This window comes from Chiloscyllium plagiosum, chromosome 7 (assembly GCF_004010195.1).
Source record: "Chiloscyllium plagiosum isolate BGI_BamShark_2017 chromosome 7, ASM401019v2, whole genome shotgun sequence".
NCBI lineage: Eukaryota > Metazoa > Chordata > Chondrichthyes > Orectolobiformes > Hemiscylliidae > Chiloscyllium > Chiloscyllium plagiosum.
Genome location: NC_057716.1, coordinates 18,554,520 through 18,571,591, shown reverse-complemented (window position 1 = coordinate 18,571,591; position 17,072 = coordinate 18,554,520). Strand labels below are relative to the sequence as shown.

Below are 17,072 nucleotides of genomic sequence, written 5' to 3'. Positions count from 1 at the left end.
GCTAGGCTCTGCTTCCAGTCTATTTTCGTCAGTTCCTCTCTCATGCCCTCATAGTTACCTTTATTTAACTGTAACACCATTACATCCGATTTTGCCTTCTCTCTTTCAAACTGCAGACTGAACTCTACCATATTATGATCGCTGCTTCCTAAGTGTTCCCTTACTTTAAGATTTTTTATAAAGTCTGGTTCATTACATAGCACTAGGTCCAGAATAGCCTGCTCCCTTGTGGGCTCCATGACAAGCTGTTCCAAAAAGCCATCCTGTAAGCATTCCATGAAGTTCCTTTCTTTGGATCCACTGGCAACATTATTTACCCAATCCACCTGCATATTGAAGTCTCCCATGATCACCGTGACCTTGCCTTTCTGACATGCCTTCTCTATTTCCCGGTACATGTCGTGCCCCTGGTCCTTTTTTTTTTTAGTCTGCCACCAATCAAGCAGACTGCTGTGTTCTGGATAGTGTCAAGTTTCTTGGGTGTTATTGGAGCTGCAGCCAGCCAGACAATTACGGAGTTACATCATATTCCTGATTTGTGCCTTGTAAATTATGGTCAGGCTTTGAGGAGTTAGGAGGTGAGTTACTCACTTCAGTATTCCAAGTCTCTAACCTGCTCTTGTAGCCACTGTGTTTGTGGTGAGTCCAGTTGAGTTTCTGGTCAATGGTAACCCCCAGGATGTTAATAGTGAGAGATTCAGTGATGGTAACACCATTGAATGGTAGTTAGATTATCTCTTATTGGACATGGTCATTTCCTGGCATCCGTGTGGTGCAAATGTTACTTGCCGCTCGTCAGCCCAAGCCTGGATATTGTCAAGATTTTGTTACATTTGAACACTGACTTCTTCAGTGTCCGAGGAGTCACGGAAGGTGCTGAACATGGTGCAATCATTGGTGAACATCACACTCCTGATGGACAGGTCATTGAAGCAGCTGAAGATGATTGTGCCTATGACACTACCCTGAGAAACTCCTGCAGAGATGTTCTGCAGCTGAAATGCCTGAACTCCAACAACCACAACTATATTTCTATGTATCAGGTATGATCCAACCAGCAGAGAATTTTCCCCCAGATACTAATTTTTGCTAGAGTTCCTTGATGCCACACTCAGTCAAATGCAACCTTGAAGTCAAAGGTTATCACTCTTCCCTCACTTTACCTCTGGAATTCAGCTCTTTTGTCCATGTTTGAACCAAGGCTGTAATGAGGTCAAGAGCTGAGTGGCCCTGGCAGAACCTAAACTGGGCATCATTGAACAGGTTAAGTTTTTCCTGTAGAAGTCAACTCTCAAAAGCATAGAGTTTCCATGGGTGCCAACTGATGCTACTGCTACCCTCACTTGTTTTGTAAGCAAGACCATCAGTGTTGATAGCTTGATGAATTCTGTGCAGCAACAAAGCCTGCTCCTTTTCTGACCCAACAACTACATAATGTAACTCTACAGTGATAAGCAAAGGGAGCCCTGACAGATCTTCATCTCCATTCTTCAGGTTCATTGAGGCTCAGCTGAAGTCACCGAACCTAGCACTGACCACGTATTGGGCTAGTAATCTTCAAAATGGATGCTTTATCTGGTTTATCTATGTTAACTGCTTCGGAGTATGCTTCTGTAACAGATTTTAAACATAGGTTCATATTTTTGAACTTGTTCAGCAGCTGAACTGTACCTTGACTAGGCGAGGCATGATGGTGGGTGACTCTGTGTGGCCAAGTTGTCCATGGGTGTTGCTGCCCCATGAATATACCTGTAGGAAGAAAATTGTGGATAAGAGAAATCAACTTTAGCCTTTATATGCTTACATTTCTGTGGAATACGAACCAAGCCTGAAACACTACAGAACAATTTCTAGATACTCAAGAGGTTTTATGTGTTGCTCCACCTCATGAATCTCATGCATGTGCTCATAAAACCCAAAATTGTACTTCAGTGTTCCAGGATTTTGACTTGACAACAGTGAAGGAACACGGAAATACCTCCAACTCAGGATGGTGTGTGGCTTGGAGGGGAACTTGAAGGAGGTGTGATTCCCATGCAGTCCTTGTCCCTCGAGATAATGCAGGTCATGGGTTTGGAGGTTATTTATGAAGGATCCATTGTGATTTGCTGCAATGCATCTAGTAGATGGTACATACTGCTGCCAATGTGCAATAGTCAGCGAGACAGACTCGGCAAGATGGCGGCGATTCTGTAGAACTGCTGTGGATAGCTCTGCCTAATAGCCAAGGCATACTGGTGTTTTTTGCCATCCCTGGCCAACGTATATGGAGGAATTATTAGTTCAAAACCTTACAGAACATATGTTTGTTAATTATTGGGAGTGGGAAGGATCAGTCGGCGAGACAGTGAATGTTGAAGGTGGTTCTGGATGATATTGAGCTTAATGTCCTGGACTCATCCAGAATAGTGGAGAATGTTCCATCACACTTAACAACAACAAACATAGTCTATCTATCCTGCAAAGTCCTCTTGACTAACATCTGAGGTGCTAGTGCCAGAACTGGGAGAGCTGTTTCACCAGTCAAAAAAAAGCCTTATATAGTCATATTCAAGGAATCATATCTCAGGCATAGTGACCCAGACAACACCACCCTGGTAATGTCCTGTTCTGCTGGCAGGACGGGCACAGTGCTGTGCAGTCAGGAGGTAGCTGTCCTCAACATGAAGTCAAACTTGAGCAAAGAGTCCTTCTACTCATTACCAGGTCCCACACCCCCTCGGCTGATGTATCAGTACTTCAACTTGTTGAAAGTACTCTCATACTGAGGGTGATAAAGATGCAGACTGTATTCTGGTAAGGAATTTGAAATGACCACTAAGAGTAGCTTGTTAGCACTGATATTGATCTTGATGGCCAAGTCCTAAATGATATAGCTGCTAGACCACAGCTGTTAGGGGTGGCATGGTGGCTCAGTGGTTAGCACTGCTGCCTCACAGGTTCAAGGACCCAGGTTCAATTCCAGCCTCTGGTGACTGTCTGTGTGGGGTTTGCACGTTCTCCCCGTGTCTGCGTGGGTTTCCTCTGGGTGTTCCGGTTTCCTCCCACAGTCCAAAGATGTGCAGTTTGGTGGATTGGCCATGCTAAATTGCCTATAGTGTTAGGTGCATTAGTCAAGGGGAATGGGTCTGGATGGGTTACTCTACTTGTTGGGCCGAAGGGCCTGTTTCCACACTGTAGGGATTATAATAATTCTTCTCATCAAATTGGGTCTGCAGCAGGTGGTGAGGGACTTAACAAGAGATAAAAATATACTTGTCCTCAGTTTGACCAATCTGTCTGCTACAGATGCATCTGTCCATGGCAGTATCGATAGAAGTGAGCTCCACAGTAATGCCATCTTCACAGTGCGAATACCTTTACATTGTGATGTATGGCTTAATAATGTAGGGTTTCAACTGACCCAGGAACATGACTGGGCATCCGCAAGGCACTATGGGCTATCAGCGGCAGCAACAGCATTGTACAGAGTAGGCTGATGATGTGGTTATTGGCAGAGTCAGATTTGAACTGCTATTTTTTTATCTGGGCTATTTTCCACATACGAGGTAAATGCTAGTATTGTAGCTGTACTGGATTAGCTTGGCTAGGGGAACAGCAAGTTCTAGAGCACAAGTCTTCTGGAGCTACCATGTCTGGAATATTTTCAGGGTTCATAGCCTGTACAGTATTCAGCTTTTATAAGTTCATATGTTTATAAGATTTGGGGGCAGAATTAGGGCATTCTGTCTACCGAGTACGCCACCATTCAATCATGGCTGATATGCTACTCAACTCCATTTTCCTGCCTTCTCCGCATAACCCTTCAACCCATTACTAATTAAAAATCTGTCAAATTTCTCCTTAAATTTACTTACTGCCCCAGCATCTACTGCACTTTGAGGTAGCCTATTCCACAGATACACAACCCTTGGGAGAAGTATTTTCTCCTCAACTCTGTTTTAAATTTGCTACCCTTTATCTTAAGACTATGACCTCTCGTCTTAGAATGCTCCACACAAGGAAGCGTCTGCTCCATGTCTATTTTATCCAGACCTTTTGTCATCTTGGATACCTCAATTTGATTTCCCCTCATTCTTCTAAATTCCAGACAGTATAGGCCTAAACCATTCAATCTCTCTTCCTACAACAAACCCCTCTCTTTGGGATCAAATTCGTGAACTTTGTCTGAACTGCCTCCAATGCCACTATATCTTTCCTCAAATAAGGGGTCCAAAACGGTGCACAATACTCCAGGTGCAGTCTCACCAATGCCTTGTATAGCTGCAATAATACTTCCTTACCTTTTTATATTCTAATTGTTTAGCTATAAAAGCCAACATTCCATCTGCTTTCTTTATTATTTGCTGGACCTGCAGTTTTCTGCAACTCATGAACAAGCATATCAGATCCCTCTGCACAGAAGCACCACAAAGTCTCTCCTCATTAAGATAAGAGGTCGCCTTCCCGTTTTTTTGACCCAAATGGATGACTTAGCATTTATCCATGTTAAACTGCATTTTCCAAATTTTGGCCCACTCTCCTAACCCATCTATATCCCATATGTAAGGTTCTTATTTTCTCATTGCAATTTATCCTCCTGTCTATTTTTGTGTAGTCTGCAAATGTGGCCATAGAGCCTTCTATCCCTGTATCCAATTAATTAATTTAGATTGTAAATAGCTGGGGCCCAAAGACCGAATCCTGCGGCACCCCACTAGTTACGTCTTGCCATTCAGAAAACAAACAATTTATCCTGACTCTCTGTCTTCTGTCCATCAGCCAATCATCTTTCCAAGCTAATAAATTACCCCGATCCCATATGATCCAACCTTCAGAATTAACCTTTTGTGTGGCATTTTATCAAACGCCTCCTGGAAGTCCAGATAGTTTTCTCTATATCATGTAGAGTGAATCAAATTGGCTAAAGAATGGCATTGTGATGCTGGGGAGGTCAGGAGGAGGATCATCCACCTAACACTTCTGGCCGAAGGTGAATGTAAATACTTCAGCCTGGTGATTTGCACTGATGCACTGGGCTCCCCCATCACTGAAATGAATATTTGTGGAGACACACCTCCGGTGAATTATTTCATTGTCTACCTCCATTCACAACTGGATATGGTTGGACAGCAGAGCTTAGATCTGATCCATTGGTTGTGGGATTGCTTAGTTCTGTCTACTGCATACTACTTGCTATCAAGTAGTCTTGTATATCTTTTAGATATACTTGGTGCTGCTCCTGGCATCCCCTTACACTCTTCACTCAGACAGGAATTTGATCAGCTTGATGGTAACGCTGACCGTCAGGATAGGCTAATTCACAAGGTTACAGATTTTGGTTGAATACAATTCTGCTCCTGATAGCTCAAGGTACCTCATGGTAGCCCGGTCTGGAGTGCTCGGTATATTCCCAGTCTATCCCATTTAGCTTAGTGGTCGTGCCATACAACATGATGAAGAGCATCCTCAATATGAATATGAGGGTTTCATCTCCAGAAGAGCTGTGCAGTGGCCACTCCTACCATTACTGCATTGGACAGAAGCATGTGCCTGAGGTAGATTAGTGGGGACAAGCTCAAGGATGTTTCTCCATCTTGTTGGTTGCCCACCACCTGCCATAGATCTGTCCAGCAGCCCTTGTCCTTTAGGACTCGATGAGCATGGTCATCATTGGTGCTACCAAGTACTCTTGGTGCTGGACATTAGAATCTCCCACTCAGAGTGTATCCTGTGTCAATGGCACCTGTGTTGCTTCCAATTTGTGCTCAACATGAACTGGTTCTGATCTAATGGCTGATTGGATTCAGTACATCATAACCATCAAGACATTTTCTTGGCCACATTTGCAAACTTACAAATTAGGAACTGAATGGGCCATTTAACCCCTTGAGCATACTGTTATTTGATAAAGTCTTGGTTGATCTGACTGTAAACTCAAATCCGCATTGCTACATAACACTGAAAGTATGTTTGATCCCCTTCCTAATCAAGAATCTATACTTCTGCCTTAAAAATATTCAAGCTCTCTGATCACTGTGTTTTGTAGGAAGAGAGTTGCAAAGACAGTCAATTTGCTGAGAAAATTATTTTTTCCTTATCAATGTCTTAAGCAGGTGATGCCTTATTTTTAAACAATCACCCCAAGCAAGCTCACAGTTGGCATGGTGCCATACAATTTCATGGGGTCTGGAGTAAATCGGCGAAGAATCCCAGGGCAACATCTTCTGACTGTTGAATCACTACGCTGTTACCTCTGTTGGTCTGCACTGTCAGCGTCCTGGTGTTGGACGCTGCAAGGGGTGTTTAAAAATGTAATTTATTGAACATGACTGTCAAGCTGACATTTAACTTGTCTGTTGGGACTGTACTCCCAGGTTTGACATAAGCCCCTTGATGTTAGTAAGGAAGACACTGTCGGCTCAACAAGGCTACATGCACCATTTAATTTTCCAGTGCCCAGGTCTAATCTCATTTTATGTTTAGACTTCACAGTGGCTTGATACAACTGAGTGGATTGCTCAGCTATTTCAATGGCAGTAAAGATTCCACTGCCTTGTAGTCTGTCTGTAGTTACACTTGATCAAGTGTGTGGTGCTGGAAAAGCACAGCAGGTCAGGCAGCATCCGAGGAGCAGGAGAATCAATGTTTCGGGCATAAGCCCTTCGTCAGGACTGAGAAATGATGAATGCTTTCTCCCTGTAGTTACACTTAGGCCATTTCGGGTAAGAATGGCAAATTTTCTTCTGTCTTTTGTTCCTCTGTCACACCTATAATCAATATTCCCAGTTCACCTTAGCTAACTCTTTGCCTTCAAGTACTTCTTTTTTAAACAAATTAACACACTGGACTTAGATTCATACTTCTTAACCATGAAATGAATGAATGTGAAAATCTATCATCATGCAGCTGCCACCTAGAGACTCCTTTCCTGTGGGGTCGTTAACTAATCCTGTTTCATTGCACCTTACCAGGTCTCAGAGCCTGTTCCCTTGCATGGGAATGTACTGTTCGAAGAAACTGCCCAAAAATAGTGCATGAACTCATCTTTCAGGCTAATCTGTCCTATCCAATTTATATGAAGATTGAAGTAATCCATGATTATTGCATTAAAACTCGTTATACTGCCTATCTGCCCTTATTTATGAACATCTGTCCCATCATTCTCTGGTCAAACCATGACTGTCATAGAGTCAAACAGCACAGAAATAGACAGGTCTATGCCAAACTAAACTAGCCCCACCTGCCTGCTCCTGGCCCATAGCCCTCCAAACCTTTCCTATTCATGTAATTATCCAAATGTTTTTTAAATGTTGTAACCATACCCACCACTTCCACAGGAAGTTCATTCCAGTCGCCAACCACCCTCTGTGTAAAACATTTGCCCCTCATGTCTTTTTAAAATCTTTCTCCTCTCATCTTAAAAGTGCGCCCCCTCATCTAGAAATCCCCCACACTCGGGAAAAGACAACAACTATTAACTCTATCTATGCCCCTCATTATTTTACAAACTTCTATAAGGTCACCTCTCAATCTCCTACGCTCCAGTGAAAAAGACCCAGCCTTTCTTTATAACTCAATCTTCCATACACAGCAACATCCTGGTAAATCTCTTCTGAATCCTCTCCAGCTTAATAGTATCCTTGCTATAACTGGGAAACCAGAACTCATCACAGTATTCCAGAATGTCCTGTTTGCTTAATCAAGGTACTTCCTAGATCTCTCAGCTTAGACACTTAAGAAAAATGGAGCAAATGGTATGAATCTTACCTGTGACCTAGCAGTTAAAGCCAATGAGTGATATGCACCAGCCACCACCTGGACCACTTCTTTATTGCTCAGGCTCTTGATGCACAGGGGTTGAAGTCTAGAGACAGGACAAGAATTTTGTTATTGCATGAGAGTAAGCACTGCTCACTGCTGTAACTGATAACCAAATCCATCAGCAAACATCGTGCTCAGTATTCACAATGGTGCTATGAAGAACGAATGACTTTTTAAAAAATTCACTCATGGAATGTGTGCATCACTGGCTGGCCAGCATTCATTGTCTGCCCAAACTGTCCCTGAGAAGGTGGTGGCGAGCCACCCTCTGAAACTGCTGCAGTCCACGTGCTGTAAGTTAACCTACTATGCCATGAGGGAGAGAATCCAGGAATCTGGCCCAGCAAAGGAACAGCGATATATTTTCAAGTCAGGGTGGTGAGTGGCTTGGAAGGGAACTTGCACCTGGTGATGTTCCCAGGTGTCGGCTGCCATTGTCCTCTGGAAGGAAGTAGTCATAGATTTGGAAGGTGTTGTCTAAGGATCTTTAATGAATTCCTGCAGTGTATATTGTAGGTTCTACAACTGAGTGTTGATGGTGGAGGGGGTGGATGCTTGCAGATGAGGTGCCAATTAAATGGGCTGCATTTCCTGGATGGTGTCAAGCTTTTTTGGGTTTTGTCGGAGCTGCACCCGACTTTTGTAGGTGGTTGACACACTTTGGGGAGTCAGGAGGTGTGTAATTCGCTGCAGTATTCTTAACCTCTGACCCGTTCTTGTGTTTATGTAGCAAATCCAGCTGAGTTCCTGATCAATGGTCACCTCCAGGATATTGTTAGCGGGGGAATTAGTAATGGTAACACCACTGAATGTCAAGGGGCGGTGGTTCGATTGTCTCTTGTTGGAGATGGTCATTTCCTGCCATTTGTGTGGTGCGAATTTTTACTTGCCACTTGTCAACCCAAGCCTGGATATTGTCCAGAACTTGTTGCATTTGAACATGGACTGCTTCAGTGTCTGAAGAGTCGTGAATAGTGCAATCATCGATAAACATCCCCACATCTGTGTTTGTGATGGAGGCAAGGTCTGCTCAATGAAGTGCCAGGCCAGATGGTCCCATTGCTGGTCAGATTGACTCAGATGCGGTTGTTGTTTGAGATTTTACAAGTGGTTGGTATTGTTATACATTAGAAAGTGCAGGGTTTTAAAATAAAATTACAATAGCAACTTATAGTTGTTTTTAATCAAGGTGGTTCACTAGAGAATAATCAAAAAAAATGTTTAATTCATGCCATTTTAGGCTGGAGAGGTAGGTTTCAAGGGGCATTGAAAGGATGTAATGAGGCAGAGAGGTTTTGTGAGGAAAGTTGAGAACTCTGGCCGAGGCTGCTGAATGCAGAGTCACCCATAGTGAACTATTAGAATCAGGCTGCTGAGCAGTGATAGGTAACCTCCTGGGAGTGAGGTCAGGAGCACATTGAGCAAATAAATGAACGAAGCCCATTTGTCTATACCTTCTCTTAGGAGAAAGTGAGGACTGCAGATGCTGGAGATCAGAGTCAACAGTGTGGTGCTGGAAAAGCACAGCAGGTCAGGCAGCATCCGAGGAACAGGAAAATCGACATTTCGGGCAAGAGCCCCTCATCAGGAATGAGGCTTGTGAGCCAAGGGGGTGGAGAGATAAATGGGAGGGGGCAGTGCTGGGAGGAAGGTAGCTCAGAGTGCAATAGGTAGACGGAGGTGCCCATGGCTACCCATTTCAGCTGGAAGAAGTGGGAGAATTCAAAGGTGGAATTACTGAGATGGAGGATCAGTTCAGCCAAACGAATGAGAGTGTCAGTGGAGGGCTACTGGTGGGGACGCCAGGAGAGGAAGAAAGAGAGGCCTTGGAGGCCCTCGTCATTGCAGATGGAGGTGTACAGGGACTGGATATCCATGGTGAAGATGAGGCGTTGGGGACCCGGGAAACGAAAGAATTGGAGGAGTTGGAGGGTGTGGGTGGTGTCTCAAACGTATGTGTCCCTAACCGGTGGGAAAGTACAGTATCGAGGTATGTGGAGATGAATTCTATGGGGCATGAGCAGGCTGACATGATGGGTCAGCTGGGGTAGTCAGGCTTGTGGATCTTGGGTAGGAGGTAAAACCAGGAGGTGCAGGTTCCTGGGCTGTGAGTTTGGAAGCTGTGGATGGGAGATCACTTGAGGTGATGAGGTTGTGTACGGTCTGGGAGATGATGGGTGCCAGATGGTGCCCGCCCACTTCCAAGGACCCCTTCTCCCACCTCCAACACACCCCATCCACCTGGACACCCCATGCCGGTCTGTTAACCACCCTCAAGGGATCTCTCATCCACAGCTTCCAACCTCATTGTTCGGGAACCCCACACCGCCCGGTTCTACCTCCTACCCAAGATTCACAAGCCTGACTACCCTGGTCGACCCATCATCTTGGCCTGCTCATGCCCCACCAAACTCATCTTCAGATATCTTGATACTGTCCTAACACCCCGGTCCAGGAACTTGCCACATTCATTCGGGGCACCACCCACGCCCTCCACCTCCTCCAAGACTTTAGTATCCCGGGCCCCCAACGTCTCATCTTCACCATGGATATCCAGTCCTTGTACACCTCCATCTACAATGACGAGGGCCTCCAAGGCCTCAGTTTCTTCCTCTCTTGGCGTCCCCACCAGCAGCCCTCCACTGACACTTTTGTTCGTCTGGCTGAATTGGTCTTCAATCTCAATAATTTCCCCTTTGAAACCTCCCACTTCCTCCAAATGAAAGGGGTCGCCATGGGCACCCGCATGGGCCCCAGCTATGCCTGTCTCTTTGTCGGTTACGTAGAACAGTCCATCTTCTTTACCGGCACCATTCCCCACCTATTTCTCCACTACATTGATGATTGTATCGATGCCACCTCGTGCTCCCACGAGGAGGGAGAACAGTTCACCAACTTCACCAACAAATTCCACCTTGAGTTCACTTGGACCATCTCAGCCATCTCCCTCCTTTTCCTGGACCTCTCCATCTCCATCAACAGTGACCAATGCAACACAGACATCTTCTACAAACCCAGCGACTCCCACAGCTATCCGGACTACACCTCCTCCCACTGTGCCTCCTGTAAAAATGCTATCCCTTATTCCCAATTCCTCTGCCTCCAGCGCATCTGATCCCAGGAGGACAAGTTCCACCACAGAACACACCAGATGGCCTCCTTCTTCAAAGACCGCAATTTCCCATCCCACGTGGTCGATGATACCCCCCAGCACATCTCATCCACTTCCTGCACCTCTGCCCTCAACCCCACGCTTCCAATCGCAACAAGGACAGAACCCCCCAGTCCTCGCCTTCCACCCCACCGACCTCTGCATACATCGCATCATCCTCCACCATTTCCGCCACCTATAAACGGACCCCACCACTAGAGATATATTTCCCTCCCCTCCCCTATCTGCTTTCCATAGAGACCATTCCCTCTGCGACACTCTTGTCAGGCCCACGCTCCCCACAAACCCACCCTCCCGTCCCCAGCACCTTCCCCTGCCACCGCAGGAATTGCAAAACCTGTGCCCACACCTCCCCCCTCACCTCTGTCCAAGGCCCCAAATGAGCCTTCCACATCCATCAGAGTTTCACCTGCACTTCCACACGCCATCCATTGCTCCCGATGTGGTCTCCTCTACGTTGGGGAGACAGGATGCCTATTTGCACAGCACTTCAGAGAACATCTCCGGGACACCCGCACCAACCAACCCCACCGCCCCATGGCCGAACACTTCAACTCCCTCTCCCACTCTACCAAGGACATGCATGCAGATCCTGGGCTTCCTCCATCCCCACACCCTCACCACCCGACACCTGGAGGAAGAACGCAGCATCTTCCGGCTTGGGACCCTCCAACCCCACGGCATCAATGTGGATTTCACCAGTTTCCTCACTTCCCCTCCCCTCACCTTATCCCAGTTCCAACTCGGCACCACCCTCATGAACTGTCCTACCTGTCCATCTTCCTTCCCACCTATCTGCTCCACCTTCTTCTCCGACCTATCACCATTACCTCTGCCTCCATCTACCTATCGCACTCTGAGCTACCTTCCTCCCAGCCCCAACCCCCCCCTCCCATTTATCTCTCCACCCCATTGGCTCACAAGCCTCATTCCTGATGAAGGGCTCTTGCCTGAAATGTCGATTCTCTTGCTTCTCAGATGCTGACTGACCTGCTGTGCTTTTCCAGCACCCCACTCTCGACCTTGGTCATGCGAAATTGCCTACAGTGTTCAGGGATGGGCAGGTTAGGTGCATTAGTCAGGTGTAAATATAAGGTAGGAGAATGAGTCTGAGTGGGTTATTCTTCTGAGGGTGAGGCCAAAGGGTCTGTTACCACAATGTAGAGATTCTATGATTCTATGTACTGTACTATACTATTCTATGTTCTATGCAATCTCATAGAATTGACAAAGGAGTTAAGAGGTAGACATAAGGCAGACATAATTAACACACTTGGCAGAGTGTCTGGGATTGCGGAAATAAGAAGAATAAGGTAAACCAAGTGGTGAATCACTTGAGTTCACAAGAATCAAATTTACAGTTAAACCAGCTTAAATGAAAAAGGAAATTTAAAAAGCATGAAAGGCATTTGGAACTTGAACAAAAGAAAGAATAGAGACAGTAGAAGAGGTAATTTAAGAGCCTGGAACTGGAGTTCAGGGGAGAGAAAGGAATAAAGTGAAGGAGTTGTAGTGACCGTATCTTTTTTGAAAGCTACAGTTATAAAAAGAGGATGCAGAGGAAGGTTCTGATGAGCAAAGCCTAGTCATAACCTGAAGTCCAGTAGGAAATGTGTGAATTCCTATAGATCCTGTTAAAATTTGAGGAAAAGGATGTGCAGACATCCTTTATGTTATTTGAAAAAGTAACAAAATAAATGGAGCGACTGAAGGAAAACTGGAAACTGTCCATGAGTCAGCTGGGCGGATACAGTATTTGAGAGTTGTGCATCACTGTCAGAAACTGTTTTGATGGATTACAATACAATAAAAAGAAAGGCTATTCTGGGTGCATATGAGTTAGTTCCTCAAACACAAATGCAAAAGTTTTTGAAACTTTAGGGAACAGCTGGGGTATAGTCCGACAGATCCTAGTCATCCTATGCTTTGGGATTTACATATTAATCAATCGAAACTTGCATCCCCATTCTAAATGGTTAAAGACTTAACAGCCATCTAGATTTGTCTGACACATCACATCAGTTGTATGACACTTTGATCTTTTACTTATAAATTCTGTGCCCTATGTATCCTGTTCCAATAGCTACCTGATAAAGGCGAAGTGCTCTGAAAGCTTGTACTTTCAAATAAACATGTTGGACTACAACCTGGTGTGGTGTCATCTTTAACTTCGTTCACCAAAGAAGCACAATGAACGTCAGCAGAGTATTTAAATGTAGACTGCCTCACTGCTGAGGCTGATCCTCTCCTTACTGAATATCTATATGGCATTTTCTGACAGCACAACCTGCAAAGTAATCAGCAGCCTTGGTAAATGTCGGCCATAGTCCATTAGTTTCAGACAGGGGTCTGAGGCCAGCCCCTTTTAGATCCAAACTGCAGACAGTTGAACCCCGGAATATACAAATTAGGAACAGAATGCCATTCAGCCCCTTGAATTTGTTCTGCTGTCCAAAGCAATTGTGGCTAATCAGATTGTAGTCTTGACTCAACATTCCTGCTTATGTAACATTTTGGCTCCCTTGCTCGTCAAGAATCTATCTACCTCCGCTGTAAAAATATTTAGTGATTCTGCCTTCGCACACTCTGGAGAAGGGTTCCAAAGACTTGACTTTCCTGAGAGAAAATGAGACTAATCTCCATCTTCAATGGAAGACCCCTTAGCTTAAAACAGAGTCCCCTCGTCCTCTCCCACAAGTGAAATGCCCTTTGAGCATCCACCCTGTCAAATCCCCTCAGGATCTTTTGTATATCTCAGTAAGGCTTTCATTCAGAACTTTAATGGAAACAGGCCTCGCATTTATAACCTTTCCTCCCAACGCTCCCATTCCAGATCAGTCCAATAATCCTTCTCTGAATAGTTTCTAATGCCTTTAAATAAGATCAAAACTGCACTGCTAGTGAGAACAGGAGGAGACCATTCAGCCCTCTAAGCCTATTCAATCACACAGTTACATGTTTCTGATCTGCATCTGTATCTGCCTTGGTTCCAAAACCCTTGAAACCCTTCCCAACAAAAACACCCATCTCTTTTTTTTTCAAACAGTTTCAATTGACCAGTCTCAACTGTTTTCTGAGAGTTCCAGACTTATACTTGATTTGTGAGAATTGTGTCCAAACATCATCCTGAAATGGCCTAGCCTTAATTTTAAGATTAGTACCCTTACTGTGGTCTCTCCCACCACAGGACATAGTTGTCTCAATTGTTTAAGATATCGTATTCCATAATGAATATGTTCTCAGAGGTATAACTTGGGAATCAGATGTTCCTAATTATCGTACAATTAACTCTCAACGTAGATGTAACTCATATAGACCCAGGGTAATTATAGCTCAAAGTGCTAATTGAATAAGGTCAGCATTTGAATGGAGAAAACGCAATGAGTTTTTGATTGAGCCTGGTGAGCTGCAGCTTAATCAGTAAAAGATTTAAGTTGTTCTTATTTCTTATTTGAAAAGATGTTTTTACCTTCTTTGATTTAAGGGAAATTAATGGTGGAATCATTAAGTCAGGAGTAGTAGTTCATTAATTCCGTTAGAGATAGGAATTATTCACGTGGATCCCAAAATTAAATCAAAAGGTATGGTTGTTTAAAAAGCAACATGGTTATCTGGCATTTCTAATTGGCACATCATGTCACAATGCTAGGGAGATAAGTTGTGGAGCTTAGGGAGGTTCTTAGATTTCACTTGTTGGTTTTGATTTGCAGAAGTTGGCAGTCATTCATTCAGTTTTTGCACAAACTGGTGTTAGGCAAATAAAGACAAGGAGATAAATGTGTGGCTCTAAACTTGGTGTGGGTGAATAATTTTCAGATCATGAGCACTGATACCACTACTGGGGTAGAAGGGAGCTGTTCCAGTGTGACGGGCTACACTTAAACCATCTTGGGACAGTGTCCTGGCAAATCGGACAACAAGGCTTGTACAAAGGCCTGTAAACTAAATAGCATGTACAAAACATACAAAAAAAAGCAGCCAATAAGATCAAAGGAGGGAAAAATTGCAAGAGGTAAAATCGATGGTTCTTTGCTTGAGTACACTCAGTATTCAGAATAAAATAAATGAGTTAACAGTACAAATATAGATCAATGAAAATGGTCATATAGGTATTATAAGACATGTTTACAAAAATGATAACTAAATATTCAAGGGTCTGTGATTGTTCAAAAAGACAGTTAAGTACCTTTTTTAGTACTAGATGGTGGAGATCAGAAATAACAGAGGGAAGAACACACAGGAATGGGGAGAAGATTTTAAAAATGGAACATTAAAAATGTTATTTAAGTGAAGAATGCCACAGCATTGAGGGATTTGGGGTTCCTTGTGCATGAATCACAAAAAGCTAGCATACAAATTCAGTTAATAAGGAAGGCAAATCAATGATGACCTATATTTCAAAGAAAATGGAGCATAAAAATAGGGAACACTACATTCAACCAGACTTTACAAAACCAAAACAAAAATGCATATTGTTGGTGGTGATTGTGAGTTTGAGCAGCACTTCAACAATCCTGAGTGTAATATTTATGACACTAAAATCAAAATTAAGACAGTCAAGCTTTTAATGGGCACATTTATGCTGGCTCAAACTGATATTCATATGCCAGGACAAGTTTTCTGCAAACAAATAGAATAAGTCCAAACCTTATCTTTTCTGAATCGCCCAGGAGCTGGGGGAAACCTATAGTTTTCCTGTTGCTTTCTCTGTGGTAATACCTTGACAAATTTTAGTCGGTTTGCCAACCAATTCGTCTCCTTCGTTTTTTTAAACTGTCATATCGTTGTTTGTAATCTTTTCAAATTGGACATTTTTGAGTTTGTTCTGAGTGCAAGAATGAAAAGCTTCAACTACATGTCTTCCTTCAGCAATATTCGTGATCGATCTTGGGTTTAAAGTCAATGACGTTATTTCCCAACACTAAACAAATGTGCCACAGTTTTCCCCAATCATTTAATTTCTTGATGGCCAATGTACTTTTGTAACTTACTGCCCAACCTGAAGCATTTATTGTACCACCTAATTCAGTGCCATCATCACACTCAGGATTATATGGCACTTAGTCACCTTTGATTGAACTGAGGTGGTTTGAAATACAACTTTGTTTTGAAGACATCATAAGGCAAGAAGCAAAATAATATTATTTCAAGGATACTGTTTATCTATCGGTGATTGAACTCCTGTTACCTGGGAAGGACATCTCCATGACCCAGTTGACCCTCTTTGCCTCGTCCCCAGCTCCATAACTCCGTCTGTAAGGAAGGAAGGTGTGCAGCTACCTCACTCCCAGGCGTTGGGGTCAGGCTCACTGATCGAATTCTTGCACGTCCTGCTCTTCTGAGAAGTCTTGGGGAAACTGAAAGAAAAAGACACAATCACTTGTAGATGTCAGGTGACGACGGGAGCTCTTGCTGCCCTGACACTATCCTATCACAGACAATTGCAATTTTAAGCCAAATATTATTTAGTTTCTGTTTGAAAGATACTTCTATTCTTCTTATCAAAGTAAATAACCTCACACTTTTCCACATGGTATTCCATCTGTTACTTCTTTGCCCACTTTCCTAGCCTGTCAAAGCCCTTCTGCAGCTTCCTGCCACCTCGATACTACCTGTCCCTCCATCTATCTTTGTCATCTGCAAACTTTGCAACAATACCCTCAGTTCCTTCGATTAGATCATTAACGTATAACGTGCATAGTTGTGGTCCCAAGTGGGGCCTGTGCAGAACTCCACTAGTCACAGACTTCAGGCCTGAAAAAGATCCCTTCATCCCCACTCTCATCCATCTGCCAGTACCTTGCACCTAACATCATAGGCTCTTAATTTAGTTTAGCAGCCTTCTGTATGGCATCTTGTCAAAAGCCTCTGGAAATCCAAAGAAATCACGTCCATGACTCTCCTTTGTCTAACTTTCTTGTTACTTCCTTAAAGAATTAGACTTAATACATTGTCCAATATCTGTAAATATCTTCATCACTCATTCACGGATCCTTGAATCTGCTTAATATTCTCCAGTAAATATTTTTCTTTAAACCATATTTAAGACAATGATTTGTAAACCATGTAAAACTTTACTATTCTGAGTATCACAAGC

The 17,072-nt window shown here is 43.8% G+C and overlaps 1 protein-coding gene across 6 annotated transcripts in view; it reads right to left on the bottom strand.

Annotated features, from left to right (window-relative positions):
* Positions 1-17,072, bottom strand: part of als2b (alsin Rho guanine nucleotide exchange factor ALS2 b) — a 123,708-nt gene that overhangs the window by 82,699 nt on the left and 23,937 nt on the right. For all 6 annotated transcript variants that reach the window (XM_043693128.1, XM_043693127.1, XM_043693130.1 and 3 more), the window contains 3 exons: positions 16,164-16,332; positions 7,750-7,846; positions 1,672-1,749 (listed from right to left, as the gene is read on the bottom strand). In XM_043693128.1, coding sequence (XP_043549063.1) covers positions 1,672-1,749; positions 7,750-7,846; positions 16,164-16,332 — 344 coding nt within the window. The remainder of the gene's footprint in view (positions 1-1,671; positions 1,750-7,749; positions 7,847-16,163; positions 16,333-17,072) is intronic.